Source organism: Jaculus jaculus, chromosome X, assembly GCF_020740685.1.
Source record: "Jaculus jaculus isolate mJacJac1 chromosome X, mJacJac1.mat.Y.cur, whole genome shotgun sequence".
In the NCBI taxonomy this organism is placed as follows: domain Eukaryota; kingdom Metazoa; phylum Chordata; class Mammalia; order Rodentia; family Dipodidae; genus Jaculus; species Jaculus jaculus.
Genome location: NC_059125.1, coordinates 72,499,112 through 72,517,449, shown reverse-complemented (window position 1 = coordinate 72,517,449; position 18,338 = coordinate 72,499,112). Strand labels below are relative to the sequence as shown.

The 18,338-nt window shown below is 34.5% G+C and overlaps 1 protein-coding gene across 1 annotated transcript in view; it reads right to left on the bottom strand.

Annotated features, from left to right (window-relative positions):
* The window catches only part of LOC101604224 (sodium/hydrogen exchanger 2-like), a 132,616-nt gene extending 120,338 nt beyond the window's left edge, over nt 1-12,278 (bottom strand). Inside the window, exons 1-3 of the mRNA XM_004669608.2 lie at nt 12,023-12,278; nt 8,903-9,366; nt 8,083-8,333 (exon numbers count right to left, since the gene is read on the bottom strand). Coding sequence (XP_004669665.2) covers nt 8,083-8,333; nt 8,903-9,366; nt 12,023-12,278 — 971 coding nt within the window. The remainder of the gene's footprint in view (nt 1-8,082; nt 8,334-8,902; nt 9,367-12,022) is intronic.
* Nucleotides 12,279-18,338: the final 6,060 nt, after the last annotated feature.

Genomic DNA, 18,338 nt, shown 5'->3' with positions numbered 1-18,338 from the left:
TATCTGCCTCTTTCTCTCTCTGTCTGTTGCTCTCAAATAAATAAATAAAAATTAAAAAATAAAAAAATGAAAAAAATGTAATAAAAAAAACAGAATCGTAAAAAAAAGATTAAAAATCTTAAGTATGTCTTAATAGTAATACCCTTGATTTTATATGCTATCTTAATTTTTTCATGTTTATTTTTGGCTGACTATCAGAGTCATTAAGACTAGACTGAATTTTAATTAAAGTTACAAGTATTGACTTGCCATATGAGTCAAAGAATTTGTTAGTAATTAAATTCTAAAATAAAAGGTCATGTCCGCCATTGACTTATTACAGGTCTTTAAGGAAATTCACTTTCCCTTCTTCCTTCAGCATAGAATATTTAAGAACAGCAGGTAATCATTTCCTAGATTTAGTTCTCTATTTTTCAGGCTGTGTGTGAGTCATGGAATTATGATTAAAAAAATAATGACTTTCATAAAAGTATCCTCGTGATTAATTATCTATAATTCCCCTAGTCATCTGTCTATTTGTGGTTATGTTTATTTAAAAATTGGCATTTTAGGGCTGGAGAGATGGCTTAGTGGTTAAGCGCTTGCCTGTGAAGCCTAAGGACCCTGGTTCGAGGCTCGGTTCCCCAGGTCCCACGTTAGCCAGATGCACAAGGGGGCGCACACGTCTGGAGTTCGTTTGCAGAGGCTGGAAGCCCTGTTGTGCCCATTCTCTCTCTCTCCCTCTATCTGTCTTTCTCTCTGTGTCTGTCGCTCTCAAATAAATAAATAAATAAATAATAAATAAATAAAGTTTCTTTATAAAAAAAAACAATAAAAATTGGCATTTTAGATCCCCTTGTTGCAAATGTTGCTTCTTACGTTATGCTCTGGAAAAAAAAAAAAAAAAAAAAAACAAAAAACAGTGGTTCTTCCCTGAGGACATCATTGACATAGCAACTTTACAACAGAGCAAGTTAGGTGGTTCACAGTAGGTTTGCTGAAGACATAAAAAATAGTTACTATTCTGCTCGTGGAAAATTGGTTAGCAGGAGCAGCATACACTTACCTATTTAAGTATTTGCTCTAATAAAGTGATTAAATGCACAGGCATCCCTTCACCTGTGCTAAAGAGGTATAAGATGAACAGGTAGCATCAACTTTAAAAGAAATAATATATTTTTATGATGTTCTATGATTATATTGGCAGTTTTAAGAAATGCTCTTAACTGGGATAAAGAGATGGCTCAACAGTTAAGACACTTGCTTTCAAAGCCTAATGGCCCAGACTTGATTCCCCAATACCCATGTAAAGTTAATTGCACAATTTGGCACATGTATCTGGAGCTCATTTGCAGTGGCTAGCAGCCCTGGTATGACTTCTCTCTCTCTCTTTCTCTCTCTCTCTCTCTCTCTCTCTCTCTCTTTCTTTCTCTTCTATCTCACTCACTCTCTCTCCTTGTGAAATAAATAAATAAATAAAAATGCTCTTAACTAAGACTATCAAGTAAAATCTCTTATAATCATAATTTCTGATTCTATTTATTTTATAGAATGAAAGCAGTTTAATTTTAACTTTAAAATTTAAAGTGTGTAAATAAATAAGGAGGTAAGTATAACTTACCTATATGTACACTGTAGATAATAGAGATCCCTGTTAGTAAGTAAAGACATCCTTGTGGCAAATGGATAGAAGTCAAGCTCCTTACAAAGGCTGAGATATTTAAGTTACACTAGCTAGCAGCATTTTGCTGTTTGATCTAACAAAGGGGAATGCACACTAGAATCCAAGTTTCAAAAGCAATATTATTGTATAATAATAATGGGTTTATTGATGATACTTCCTTAGATTAAGTATGATCCTCAAACTAATAAATAAAACAGTCATGGATTAAGAAATTTTCCAAACAATGCAATTCAAACTCATCTGAGACCTGTCATAAATTATTTTTAAATTCTAGTGTCTTGGTTTTGCAGCTCACTTTAAATGCACACAATAGCTTATACTCTGTTTCTGACATCACAAAAGTATCACAAAACAAAACACCTTTCTGATTCCTAATGTTTTATTTAGTCTTGTTTTGGTGTTGGACTTCTTATTTTGATAAAGGAGTGAGGAAATGGACTTACAAAAGGAATATATTTTAACTATTTTTAAAGATTTTATTTTTATTTATTGATTAGAGGCAGAGAGAGGGAGAGAGAGAAATACAAAGAGAGAGAGGGAATGAATATTCCAGGGCCTCTAGCCCCTGCAAACAAACTCCAGATGCATGTGCCACCATATGCATCTGGCTTACGTTGGACTTGGCTCCTTTTGCTTTGCAGTCATATGCCTTAACTGCTAAGCAATATCTCTGGCCTGAGTACTTTAACTATAATTTAAAAATCAGTTTCCATTGAAATGTAAAAGACCTCTATTTCTAAAATTTTGAATTGAAACTGAAAGGAAACATTTACCTATAGGTGCTAATAATATAAGACAGTAATATGAAAATTGAAGTGACTTGCTTGCTACAGTATAATTGACATAATATTAGTTGTTAATTGGGAGAAATGGGTATATCTTTTTGACCATTATTACTTTATTTTATGTTCTGATGTTATATATGGTTATTTTCATGTAAATATATGAAATATTTTTTTAAAAAAACATTTTATTTATTAATTGGAGAAAGGCAGTCACACAGAGAAAAAGAGAGTGTGAACACGCCAGGACCTCCTGCCACTGTAAAGAAACTAAAGATGCATGTGCCACCCCTTTCATCTGCCTTTATGTGGACACTGGGGATTCAAACCCAGGCTGTCAGGATTCGAAGCAAATCCCTTTAACCATTGAGCCTCTCTCTAGCCTTTATCTACCCCAAGTCTCACTACCTCTTATTTCTCCTTGCTTCTCTGTCCTATTAGTCTCCTTTGTACCCCTAGACAGTTCTGCTTACACTTTGTGTGGTGTAGGGGGTGTATAGTATATGCATGTGTGTGCACATGTGTGTGAACATGTGAGATATCCAGAGTGGTGCATTGAGTGTCTATCTCTATGACTTTTCTGCATGATTTACTTGAGATGGAGTCTCTCACTAAACCTGGAGATACTTATTTTTAGTCAGACTGACTGACCAGCAAATCCTACAAATTCTTCTGTCTCTGCATGTCTCAGGACTGGGGTTACAGTTATGTGTGGTGAAATCCAGATTTTTATGTGGGTGCTATTGAATAAACTCAAGTCCTCATGCTTACATATCCAGAGTTCTTGCCTGCTGAGCAATCCCTCGAAACCCTGCTAATATTCTCATGTCATCTGTCTATGTAATTAAGTTATATATTTGTAAATAAACAAAATAGGCAATAACTATCTCTCTGAGCCTGATTTAGTCCACTTAACATAATTATTTCCGGTTGCACCCTATTTTTCTGCAAATGAATTAACTTCATTTTTCTTTCTCACATGATGAGGATTAATATCTAGAATATACAAGAAATTTAAAAATACCTTTGGAACATTTTAACCATGATTGGAAAATCATTATTCATTAAAATAATTTGTACCAAAAATTTTGAATAAGAGTCACAATTAACAAGCTGGAGAAATTGTTTAGTGGTTAAGGCACTTGCAGCAAAGCCAAAGGACCCAGGTTCAATTCCCCAGTACCCATGTAAAGCAAGATACACAAGGTGACACATGCATCTGAAGTTTGTTTGCAGTGGCTAGAGGCCCTAGTGGGCCCATTCTCTCTCTTTCCCTCTCTACCTGCCTCTCTCTCAAGTAAATAAGCAAATTTTAAAAACCACAAATAAGTCTATTACAAAGTTTTTTTTTTTTCTGTAGAAAGCAGAATCCTTTATGTAAAATGGCTTGTGATCTGAGGGCAGAATATGAACAAAATGAATTCACATGTTGCTTTCAATATTGCAACTTTGATATAATATAAAATAGTATATTTCACAATTGTACATAGAAATCATCCACACACGACTGGTGGTTATTCTGTTTCCTCTGCCAAGAAGTTGTGACATTGAATAACAATATTAACTCTTTTCTGAGAGTCTCAAAAACAATATTAGATATCACAGCTATCTGACCCAACCACAGTTAATTAACAAACATTGTTCTCCCTATACCAGCAGAAAACAATAGCAAAATAGCAGTTTTCTGAATATAGCACAAAATAATTGGAAACCTAGGGAAACAAGCTTTAAAAAGATAACAAAATATAATAGTGATAAAAATTGATTTCATATTTCTAAATAGAAATTTAACCTTGAAACTTAATGTATAACATAAAGGTGTAGGTACATATACAATGCCACTTAAATATAATGGCTACTTTATAACTAAATGATAAATATTATTTTATAACTATTTTATTTCAAAATTAAATTATATATAACCATTAATGATACAGCTAATTAGATGTTTTTAATCAAAAATATCTGAAGGGCTGGAAAGGGCTTAGCTGTTAATGCCCTTGCCTGAAAAGCCAAAGGACTTAGGTTTGACTCCCCAAGACCCATGTAAGGCAGATGCACAAGGGTGTGCATGCATCTGGAGTTTGTTTGTAGTAGCTAGAGGCCCTGGTGTGCCCATTCTCCCTCTCTCTCTCCCTCCCTCCCTCTCTCTCCCTCTCTCTCTCTCTCTCCCTGCCTATTTCTGTATCTCTCTCTCAAATAAAGATATAAAAATAAAATATGTAAAAAACCCAAAAATGTCTAAAAGTAAAAGGCAGTGTAATATAATACAACCTATTTTTGAAGTAATCAGTAATTTAAACTTATTGACTTCAAAAACAATGTATTATTGAAAGGGAAAAAATAGTTTTATAATGGATGCAATCTGCCACTGCTAAAAGCAATCATTGGTAAGATACTTTATGCTCCCAGCCTGAAAAGAGTTTTCAATCTCACAGTTCTGACAGAGTTTTAATTATTTTTTACAGAGTATCATAGTCCCTTTCCCCACTCCCTCGACACAAATACAAATCAATGATGATGCTGATATTCTGAGAATTGGTAATACTTCAGGTAGAAACTAATTGATACACAGCTCATTTCTGACAAAAATTAATCAATTCTTGAATAAATGCAGATGTTTCAAATAACATTTGTCAAATTATGGGACAATGAAATGGAAGGATAGTTTTCCAAAAATTTGAAGTTCAATTATGCTTGTTTATACCTTAATACAATTTAATGAATAACTACACAATGAATAAAAATGATTTTAACATATATTAGCATTCAGTTCTTGTAAAAAAAAGTATTATTCAGAATTAAACAAAAAATAGATATTATTGTGGACACTTAACAAAGGGGGACTGGGAAGATGATCCATGACTGAAGACAGTCTTTTACAAGGTCTGCCAACCAGGGTTTAGTTCCCAAGACATGTATATAAACAGAATGCAAAAATAGTGGTGCAAGTGCCTGGCAATGATTTGCATTGACAAGAGGGCTTGGAGTTCACACATGTGCATGAAAACACACACATACATGCAAATAAATAAATAAATCTTTAAAAAATATATAATAATTAAAGCTAAGAAAGTTTAGAACATTTTATCTCACACAATGATGAATTTTTAATTTTTCAAATTTATTTCATTTTTAAAATACAGCAAGTAACTATCACACAAATTGTTGTATCCACTTTAATTATGTGCTCAACTATAATAATTATCTGTCTGCACATTTAGGTGAACCAACTATAATAATTATCTATCTGCACATATAGGTGAACCAAATATCTATTCTTAATTTCTTAATCTAGCAATTTCTGTTTTATTAATTTTCAAAATAATGCAATGTCTTAGAAAATGAATCTCTATTTCTTTTTATTTGATAGTGACAGACAGAGAGAGAAAGAGGTAGACACTGCAAACTCCAGATGCATGCACCACCTTGTGCATCTGGCTTTTGTGGGTCCTGGGGAATAAAGCCTCAAACCAGGGTCCTTAGGCTTCACATGCAAGCACTTAACCACTAAATGATCTCTCCAGCTAGGAATCTCTAATTTTTAAACATGCTTGTGATCTTCTTTTACAACTTCCAAAATAATTATGTTAGTGTGGTGATTTAAATGCAAATGGATGTCCCCCATACACTAAAGTATTTTTTGAATGTTTTATTTATTTATTTAGTTATTTGAGAAAGAGAGAGGGGGACAGGCAGAGAAAGAGAGAAGATGGGCGTACCAGGGAGTCCAGCCACTGCAAGAAAACTCCACACATATGAGCCACCTTGTGCATCTGGCTTACATGGGCACTGAGGAATTGAACCTGGGTCCTAAGGTTTCACAGACAAGCTCCTTAACTGCTAAGCCATTGCTGCAGCCCTACTAAGGTATTTTTTGATTTAGATTAAACTTCCCACTTAAGTCTCCAGCAGGCAGAACTATGCTGGAGGAAGCATGTCACTGAAGGCAGATCTTGAATCCAGCTCTACTAGATGCATATTGACCCAGTTTGAGCTCTGGATGTTTGTACTTCTGGGTTCTGGCTGGTGTTTCTCTGATGTTTTTGTGTAGAATTGAACTAGCTTCTGCTGCCATGATGGAATGGAACTGGTAAGCCTGAAGAAAACCCTTTCCTCCCAGAAGCTGTTTCTAGTTGTGTGTTTTTCCCAGCAATTTGAAGCTAACTGCAACAGTAAGGTAATACATACTTTAGCACATAAACACAATTTAGACAGGTATACCATTTTATAAATGAATATTAATACAACTAAAAAACACAACAAAAAGGGACCTAGATCCTGACGCTAAAATCGTCTAAATAATAAATATTTAGATTTTGTTTTAACTATATCCATTGAAAAAATAAATAAATAAAAGATCTCCTGTGCTTTAGCTTTGCAGCCAGACAAATCAAGATTACCAGATCATAGCCTCCAAGGATACTTGTAAAACTAATATAAAATAAAAGATGCTACACTTTCAAAAAAGCAAAGTCTCGGGGGCTTCTATCAGAAGAAGAAAATAGATTTGAAAACACTGTTTTCCTTATAGTATATTCTTTCAGAACACAAAACAGACCTGCCAATAATATTCTTAGGTGCTCAAAAGAAGGAAGCCACTTAGAACCCATCATTTTTGAAGCTCATGATTAGAAGAATTAAATTTAAATTGTTTTGTTGAATTCCATGCATTTCTTGATTCACTTTATCTTTCATAATGGGTAATGTAAACAGTAAAAATCAAAAACTGTTTACACACTAAACTATATCTCTTAATAAGTTTAGTTACAATCACTCAGGCCCCAGATAGAATATTTACTTTCAACATAGGACATTTGAATCTAAACCAAACTAATTCCAGTCACCTTAATATCACATTTAGTATTCACAGACAATCCTTTTAGAATACAGAGTAACCTAAAAGCATTACTTCTTTGGAACTTAAATGCAATTTTAATCTCCTTTCTAAACTACTAGAAAACCTGCAACATTAGGGAAAAAATCATTTTTTTTCAAAACCACAAAATAGGATGGCCTATTTAAGTATTTATACAACTACTTTTGGCTGCTAATACTCTTAAGCTTATACCCTGGACATTCATCCTTAAAAGTTTACTTTTTAAAAGGTGGGATTAGAATTACTGGTTAAACAGCAGTGATAGGTAGCAGAAAAACAGCCTCTTCCATTATGGTTTACAAAAGATTTGAAATTCTTCAAGTTTTATGGCAGAAAGTTTTTTTTTCTATAAGAATTCTTAATGACAAGTTCACATATATGATATGACATCTAATTACCATAGGATCTCTATTTGTTCAGGGACATTTGTCTGTTAGAAAAAAAAAGTAAATGATTCTCTCCTAAAATAGAGAATTAGCTCCAAGAGCTCCATGCAAAATTCTCAACATTTTCATCATACAATGAGGGATCCACATTCTCTCAAACCAATATAGGCAAGGAAGTGTCATTTGGTTGTGAATAACAACACTTGCAGTACTGTGTCTAAGATTCTCTTAGAGGCAACATGATTCACAAGAAAAGCATAAATTAGTATCATCCTCCCATATGCAAGAAATACAATTTCCTAGATTTACAGTGGGAAGAGATTCAATCTCTAAAAGAAATCATGTACATTAAAGATGTTTTCAAATACTTACGCTACAATTCCTGAGAGATGGAACATTTCAGCAGTCAGGTAGGAGAGATAACTATATAAAAAGACGAAGAGTGGTTCAATGACCCTGATGGCCTTGGTAAAGCGAGTAGTAAATGCAGCAAACATGCCAAACAGGAGCCCAATGACAATTCCTCCTACTCCAACTAAAAAGAAATTTCCTACCGCAGCCAAAATATCCACCAGTTTGACAGACGACATTTCACTGAAAGACTTGAAGAGTTTATATAGTACCTACATTAAAAAAAAATAAGCCAGTACATTAATCAAAAAACTCCATAGCCATGGTTTATATAACGTTTAATTTCTGGAGTTCTCAAGTTACGAATCCTCTAATTTCCTTTCCTTCCCCAATATAAGACCCTAGAAAACTTCCCTATAACAAGCGATATTCTTACAGCTCATTGTGAAACTATACTTTATTTATGGTGGAAAGTTTCTGAAGATATACTTTATGGTTACCATGTACTTATGGGGAATTACTGAAAAACCCATGGTCCTCATAAGATTTGTCTGTTTTCAACTAATAAAATGATATACCACTATAGTAGCAATAAAACTTTGTAACTTCTGAGATCAAACAAGATTGAGCATAGTCAGGGTGGTATGGCCACAGACAACATTATAACTTTTAAAAATGTGTTAATGACTATTAAATTATACTCTGTCAAATAATGAACTTATTTCTAAGTTAAGCCTACTCAATTATGGCCTGAATAAGAATTCAATTCTTATCCTAACTTTCCATGGTGAGCACAAGAGAACTTACTCATTTCAGAACAGTACATTCCTGGTGTACTTACAACAGTAACAGCATCATTAAGAAGAGATTCTCCAAATACCAAAATATAAAGCTTCTCATTCACATGTATTTCTTCAAATACAGATAGAACAGCCACAGGATCTACAGCAGCAATCAAACTACCAAACCAAAGGTTATGGAGCAATGACACATCTTGAAGGTTGAAGTATTTCACCTGACATAGGCCATAGAGAGAAAGGCCTATTCCAAATGCATTCCACATGGTTCCAATGATAGCATATAACAGAATCGTTCCTATGTTCTCAAAGAAGGGCTGACTGGGCATAAAATATCCTGCTTCAAGGACTATTGGTGGGAGTAAGTATAGGAAAAATATGTCACTATCCATCACTAGTGGGGAATTGTCATTTAAAATGTAAATTAGTCCTCCCATGATGAGACCTACAAATATCAAGAGGCAGCTTTCAGGGACTACTGTGGGCATCCTATTATAGAGGTGAAATCCTGGAAAAGAGAAAAAAAAAAAAAGAGTGTTATAGCATCTTCATCATTGGTCACCTCTTTTTGCCATCCAGTATGCCAAGCCTCATGATTTCATAAAAATAGTTTCTCATTTTCCATTTTCATAATGATACAAAGATGCAGAAGCATGAATGGAGGCATTTGTCTCTATTGGAAAATATTTTCTAATAGAATAAAAGTCTTCACAGTTACGAACAAGATTATACATGAGCCCACTGAATAATTTTCAAAAATCAACACATATTAAAAATGAAAACAATTCATTTATCACCTAAGCATATTATTTGCTTCTTTTTTGTTTCTTTTTGGGTTTTCAAGATAGGGTCTCACTGTAGCCCAAGCTGACCTGGAATTCACTATTCAGTCTCAGAGTGGTTTCAAACTCACAGCAATCCCCCTACCTCTGCCTTTGGAGTTCTGGTATTAAAGTCATGCACCAACATGCCCAGCTTTGACTGTTTGTCTTATTACACATTGGTAGACTTGAAGTATATAATAGAGAGCCATAATACCAATATCTATTCTAAGTCATAAAACCAGAAAACATCTTTTGTAATCATAATTAATTTTCTTTGATATTGAATTATATAACAACTTATGAGGAAAGTGAGGCCCACCAAAGCAAGGTAACCTTTCACAGTTACAGGTGCATAATAAATATGTTTTAGAGTAAAGATAACATGAAAGTGTAATCCTAATCATAAAGTATTTTGCTCTCTTAGAAACACATGATTCTTTTATGCCCTATGAGAAATGCAGCTATCTATAGCAGTTTGGATGGCAAAAGTTCTGTGTTTCATCTTGCATTCTTACACTTTTACCATGAATTCAATACCCGTTTATCACACATTTCCATGCATTAAGAAAATAAATAATGATTCCAATTATCTTGAACTTTCTGCTATAGACCAACCTTGAAGTCATCTGGCAATCCATCTTCTCCCTTGTGACTTCAGCCCTTAGCAGTATAAATGAATGTTCCAGTTAACTAGTTTGATAACAAAATTCTCATAGATTGAGGCTATTTTTACAATGATACTTTACCAAAGGGATGGAACATAGAAATCATTGCATAGATATCTATTAAAGAAATAGCATATGCATTCTAAAAATGTGAATCAGCTGATTCATGAATGATTCTCTATTTATTAATTATTGTTGAAATAAATACTTCATATGTATTCTCACATTTAATTTTCTCATTATACCAATTCAAGTCAAATGCTGTTGTTCCCATTTTTTAAATTATAGAAATGAGATAGAAAGAAACATTGAATATATATTGATTGCCTGCCATGTACTAGGCACTTGTTCTTAAATAGGTAAAAAAAAAAAAAAATAACTAACTCAAGACAATATGTTCTTTTCAATATGCCATGTTGCTTCCCTCTTTCTCTTTCAGAGAAACATTTGTCTTTTTTTCTATATACTTAAATAATTTGAAAAGCTCCTCACAGTAAAGATGGAGTCTTAATTTTATAACTCATTGCCCATTATAATGTTTCACACATAAAATGTTCTCAAAAAATATTTGCTTAGTCAATGAATGATTGAAAATCACAAGGAATTTGTTCAATATATTTTATTTCTAACTATTTTTCATTGATGGCTCAGTACAGTACTACTTAAATGTGAATGGATGGCTTATTGGTAGTCACATCAGTCCTATGATACCAACATTAGCATTTGTCGTGATCTTTATATCTAATAATGTAAAAAACTCAACTATTCACATATGCTAATTCTTTTCACTCAAGTCACCATTCTTTCAATATGTGAGTATTGTGTTAAAATTGAGTAATATTTTTTATCAGTGCTAAAATATAATGGGTGTAAAGTCACTCAAAACTTTGTAATTCTAAGCATCATTTCTCTTTAAACTAACAAATGTGTTTTAAAATAAAATTACTATACATATTATGCCTTGTTTGTCTGGTAGTGGTTCTAAACCTACACAAAATGTTAAACACTCAGAACTTTTAAAGTTCTTATTTTTTAACATCATCAAGCTAAATGCCAGATAATATGTTAAAGATAGTAGAAGAAATAAACTTTATTAACTCTCCTAGGGAATTATATAACACTAGTAATTCGGGGTGTTAAAATTGGCTTAATGCTTAAAACATAACAGGTATTTTGTTCTATTTGTTAAATTTTTCCCTTATTTTTCCACTTAAATTCTAAGTAGTGGTAAAAAGACATTTCTCTTTTTAAGAAGAGGAAATAAATGGACTACCTGGCAAATATAATAAGTTTCCTATGGAGAGAAAAACCAAAGCACTCAGCTAAATTAGAATCTAGGATCAATTTTGTAAAATTTTATCAATTTTATCTTTTAGTGCTACGCATTTTCCTCCCATACCTTGTGCACCTGTGGTCTTTCACAATCTAAGCTGTGCTAGACCTATTTCTGTATTCTGCCAGAAGACCACCAGCATTTAAATATAATCACTGGTAAATGGATATTGATCTATTAAGAAAAGTCTTCTTTCTGGCAGATAATAGGAGAGAAATGTCCCAGCTTGAATTTTTCTGACATGTCTTAAACAAAGGGTTCCTTTCTTAACACTTAGAAAAGACCTAAGAGGCTTGAACATTAGACAGCTCCATAGAGAGCCATGGGAAATCTCCTACTTACCTATTTTTGCAAGAGAAGCAAGCATAATCCAGAGTGTGATTTCAAAAGGGATCTTCACATGCTGGTAATCCACAGAAAAGAACAGTGTGTGAGTAGACACTCCTGAACCATTATCCTGGTTTACTTTAGGTCCCCAGCTACCATTGTCTGTATGCTCATCCTGGTAGTGATGCATATTGTCCCCAGTGGTTCCCAGGAGCTGGGAGCAGAGCAGCCCCAGCAAAGGGGGCACCAAGAGCACTACCCCATAAGCCATTACAAGCTCTTTCAGCAGTAATTGCTAAAGTAACTAATATCCTCTACAGTGTAGCTAAATCCAGCCTTTAAACCTGCTGGTTAGCACTTAGTAGGCCAGTGGATACTCCAGCAGCTTCCTCAAGTCCCTTTAGAGAAATCATAAAATGTTGTGCCTTTAAATAAGATTAGAGCCAGAAGCCAGGAAAGGGGGGAAGCGGTGAACATTCATTGATTGACACAGAAATGGATTTTACTCCCAGGGCTGTCGAGCAAGGAAAATCACTGGAACTGTATTTTGGTCATTGAGCAATCTATTTTCTTATTACAAAAATTCTTCCCAGAGGCAAGAGAGGGGTTAAAACCATAAATAAGCAGCTCTGAAACACTAGAAAAGTATTTTTCTTTATTCTGAGCATATGGCATAAAGTTATGAGGTGGGCATAAATATTATTTTACCATAATTCCTATTGTCCATGTGCTATCATTTTTTTTGGTGGGGTGGGGGTGGAATTTGAGGTTAGGTCTCACTCTAGCCCAGGCTGTCCTGGAATTCACTACGTAGTCTCAGAGTGGCCTCAAACTCACAGTGATCCTCCTACCTCTGCCTCCTGAGTGCTGGGATTAAAGCCAAACACGTGGCCATTGTGGTATCTTTTGAAAGGGCTTTCAGAAAACATCAATCCCAACATTCTGGAAGCTGGGGCTGGAGGGTCTGAGCACTCAAAGCCATCTTGGGAAACATAGCACAACCCTGTCTCAAAAAATATGGTGAAGTAACTTCTATTTCCACTGCATAATTATAGACATTATTCATGTTTTATAGCTTTTCCAAGTTAATTAGATTTCACCATGAATGATATGTACTGATTTGATTAATACGAAACTCAGGGAGAATTCCCCAGTATGATTTACATCTGCAATCATGGTAGATCCTTCTCTATTGTGAGAGGAACCAAGAGGCTTTCCACTATTCATTCCTCTACTGAGAAAGACAGAGGCAAAAGAAAGAGGTTTATTCAAGTCCCAGCTTAAAGGAAATGAGATAGACTTTCTGTCCCAAAATTACCATCCTTGAGGTGGAATAAATTTTAAGATATTTATGAGAATGTGAGTAGAAAAATCTCTTGCTCACCCTTGGTCTTTAGTGTCTGACCATCTTCTTTTAAGATTGTTTTGGCTGAAGCCCTCATGTACATTTTTATTTGACAGTCATGTTGGCCTGTACCCTTACAACAACAATGCCTTTTAGACAAAAATACTAGGATTTTTTTTTCACAAGTTAAAATGTTAGCTGAATGGAGAGAAAAGAAGGAAAATAGAAGTAACTTTTTTCCACTCTAGTTACATTGCTTATGATAGCACATCATGGGTGGTGATATAGTTCATTCAGTAAAGTGTTTGCCTTGCAAGCATGAGGACCAGCGTCCAAACACCAAAAACCCCAAAAAGCTGGGTGTGGTGGTACATGCCTTTAATCCCAGCACTCAAGAGGCAGTGATCTCTGTGAGTTTAAGGCCTTCACAAGACTACATAGTGAATTCTGGGTCATGCTGAGCTAGAGCAAGACTCTACCTCAAAAAACACCACCCCCCAAATAAAACCCACATGAAAATGCTAATCATGGTGTCACATATTTGTAATCCTAGAGCTGAAGAAGTGTAGACAAAAAAGTGGACACCATTCCTGAAGAATAATGCCTGAGGTTGTCCTCTGGCCTCCACACACACCCACAGGTACACCCACACAAACAGCAACATGCATGCGTGTGTGTGCACTCTCTCTCTCTCTCTCTCTTTCTCCCTCTTTCTCTCTCTCTCACACACACACACATACACATACACACATGCATCTTTTTTAAAAACATTATTTGGATGACTCTTGTTACTTTACATGTAGCCTAGAAACATCCATATTTTCTGTTTGCTCTATTACAGTATTTTCTGTAGAAACCTTAAATGCCCCTGTTACAGTATAATGGCCTCTTCATTTTCCCTAGTTTCACTGAGATGTAATTGACAAATGGAAGTTGTGCACATTCAGTGTGCATCACAAGATGTTTTGATTGATCTTTGGATGGTGTAATTAATTCTACATATATGCATACATATAAATCCTATAGCCTACTCTCAGAGAGGGTGAGTTTTGCTGACTACAAGTCAAGTTTCTATTACACATTTGCATTTATTCTGTTTTATTATAAAATCTATTAATATTATCTCTTTACCATGAATATTTTGTACTTTTGGCTTTTAAAATTAAACAGACCAAACATAGCTGTTCATTCACAATCGTGGTGGGTTATGATTGCAATACCAGCATTAGGGAGGCTGATGCAAGAGAACTGGCTTGAGTTTGAGGCCAGCCTGCGTTACATAGTGAGTTCCAGTCCAGACTGGCCTATAGAGTATGACCTTGTCTCAAATTAAAAAAAAAAAAAAAAAAAAAAAAACTCATCAGAGTAGATTTTGAAAGTTAGACCATTAGTACATAGAAAAGTATTTGTGATAATAGAAAATATTCTTTCTGTACAATCAGAACACTGGTAAATTATTCAGTAAGGATATGAGGAAAAAAGAACCTGGGAACTTTGTGGTTGCCAATAGAAATGAGTTTTATCTTTCCAACTGCAGACAAACAGAAGGACAAGGAAGGATGGAACAAATTAGGGAAATAAGGGAATTCAGGAGAAAATAAGTAACTTGATTGACTATTCAGAGAGAACAGAGGTAATTAAAACATGCCAGCCTTGGGCTATTGCATAAATCAATGACCCATTTTTCTGAGTTGCCTAAGCACCTAAGTACCATCCAACCCAATAGTTAATGGCAAATCAGTGACATATTTTTTTCAGTAAAACAGAAAAAAAATGTAAACACTGACTCACTGATACATGCTTATATATGTGGCCAGAGTCTCACTATGTATCCCAGACTGGTATGAAGTTCACTATGTAGCCCAGACCAACCTCAAATTCACAAACCTTCTACCTCAATCCGCACTTAGTCACATACAGTTGTGTGTATGCTTTTAATTTCTCAAAAAGCTTGATTTTCTTTTGTATATGTGTGTGAATGGAAGTTGGGAATGAGACAGGGTGTCAATTAGCCTAGGTTGACATCTGTGTTGTGTAGTTTGAGGCTGACCTTGAATTCTTGATCCTTTGACCTCTACCTTCATACTGCTGAGATTACAAACATGAGTCATCATGATGGCCAACAAGTAGTATTCTTTGAAAATATATCTAGTTTTTAAACATGAGGCACCATTTGAAAACTTAAAAACCTAAAATTTAATCTTCCTGTAAGCCTCCTCATCTCCAATTTCACTTCTAATTATTATCAAATACAAAGATACTCTAATTTTAGAACAGCGTCTGCTAGCTTGGCATTATCCATTATTCTCAATAATTATTTTATAAGTTTCCATTATATTTTAGCTGTGAAGAATTCAATATTGGTAAACCTCATTATCTAGGTCTAGCTTTGTATGTCAATTATATAATGCTATCATTTTAGGATCTATAAAATTCCATGCTAATAAAATTCTTCATTACTTATCTTCATTGATGTATATGCTACAACTAATAAAACAACCAATCTTAAAGTGTTGACTTTTATGAATTGTTGATAATTAATATATATCCCTGTGACCCCTACCTAAAGTGAGATACAAAATATTATTTCCATGCCCACTTTTAGATTATTCTCCACCTTAACCCCCAGGCAAATATTTCTGGTCATTTCCCACATGAATGAATTTCATCATATAAATTGAGTAACAAAGTCTGTACTCTTCCCTGCCTGGATTATATTTTTATTTATTTATGTACTTATTTATTTATTTGAGAGAGAGAGAGAGAGAGAGAGAGAGAGAGAGAGAGAGAGAGAGAGGCAGAGAGAAAGAGAGAAAATGGACACACCAGGGCCTCCAGCCACTGCAAACAAACATGTGCCACCTTGTACATATGTAGGTTATAGGGAATTGAACCTGGATCCTTTGGCTTTGCAGGCAAGCACTTTAAGTGCTAACCCATTTCTCCAGCCCTATTTTTATTTATTTATTTGAAAGGAAAGAGAGGAGTGGCCCAAAAGGGCTTTCTGCCACTGCAAACAAATTCCAGGCACATGTGCCAACCTGTGTATCTGGTTTTACATGGGTTCTGGGCAATAAAACTCAAACAAATGCCTAAGCCATTGAGTCATATCTCCAGCCTCAATGTATGTTTTTTTTTAATCAGCAAAATATTAACAGTAATTATCCATATCGTGAATATCCATAGTTCAATCTCTTTTATTGTTGAGTACTTTTCCACTGTGTTATACCACAATCCATTATACATTCTCATTTTGGGAGGTTGTTATTTAGTATTGGTTATGTAAAAAGTTGCTGTGACCATTCTTGGAAAGCTTGTGCATAAATGCATGATTTCATTTATTTTTATGATTTTTGAGGTATAATTGGTATACCTAAATTATACATATTTAATAAATCTATTTTGATGACTTTATATATAAATATATTTCCATGATATTAATGCCACAATGAAGATTCTAAGCATGCATCATCTCCAAAATTTCCTTGTGTTGTTTTTGTGGGAGTATTTTTGTTTGTATTGAATGTGTGTGTATGCATGTGGTAAAAACACAAAGTATGAGCTATATATTATTAATGTATTTATTCATGCACAATGTTACATTGCTAATTTTAGGTACTATATTATTGAGAATATTTTTAGAAATTACTCATGTAATATAACTAAAACCTCATAATCTTTTGAGCGAAATATTCCCGTTATCTATTCCTCCAACCCCATAACAACTGCTGCTTAATTTACTTCTGCTACAACTATTTTAAAAGCTCATATAAAATATATATTTTGGACTGGAGAGGTGGCTCAGCAGTTAAGGAACTTGCTTGCTAAGCCTAATGACCAGTCCCCATTACCCATGTAAATCCAGATGCACAGAGTGGCACATGCATCTGAAGTTGATTCCCAGTAATTAGAGCCCTTGTGTGCCCATGGTCTTTCTCTCTCTCTCTCTCCCCCTCTCTCTCGTTCTCTCTCTCTCTGTATACAAATAAATAAAAATATTTAAATGCATTTTTGCCCTTTTGTGATTAGATGATTTCATTTAGCATAGTGTGCTCTCGTGTCATCATAAATAGCAGATTTTCAGTTTTTGAGGATAAATACTACCCCCTTTTACATATATACTGTGTCTTTACCATTCTTCTGTCAATAGACATTTAGTTTATTTCCACACCCTGGTTATTGAGAATGAGGGTAGAATAAATATTCAAATATAGTCAGCTCTTCAATATCCTGATTTAATTTACTTTGAAAATATACTCAGAAGTGGGGTTTTGAGATCTTATAATTGTTCCATTTCTAATTTTTTAAGAAATTCAATACTGCCTTCTGTCATGGTTACACCATTCTAAATTCCCACTTGCCTTTTAATCTAATTACCTACAAGTATAGTTGTTAGAATCATTCTAACCTTTTTTTTTTTTTTTTTTGGTTTTTTTGAGGTAGGGTCTCACTCTAGCCCAGGCTGACCTGGAATTCACTATGGAGTCTCAGGGTGGCCTTGAACTCACGGCGATCCTCCTACCTCTGCCTCCCGAGTGCTGGGATTAAAGGCATGCGCCACCACGCCAGGCTCATTCTACCCTTTTTAAAGAGGGTAAAAGCAGGTATTTAACTCTGTATACCATTTTATTAAGATTCACATAGCATAAATCTATTTTAAAATGTTGAGTTTAAATTTATTCTAAAGAATAAATTAACAAAGACAAAGTCACGTGATGAACTTAGGACAATAGATCATTATTGTTCAAGACACCCGAAGTCTAGTACCAGTACTGTCACCAAGAGTAAGGTTTGTGCTTTTCTCAGCACCCCACCAAACCACTGAAAAACTGGAGACAGGAATTGATAGAAGGAAATGGATTCATTTACAGTTTGGGCCAGAGATAGAAAAAGAAATATTCTCAACCTCGTTAGCTTGTGTATAGCAAAATTAGATTTTATAGAAAAGATGGAATAAAACCCAGGAAATGCACCTATGTAGATTTA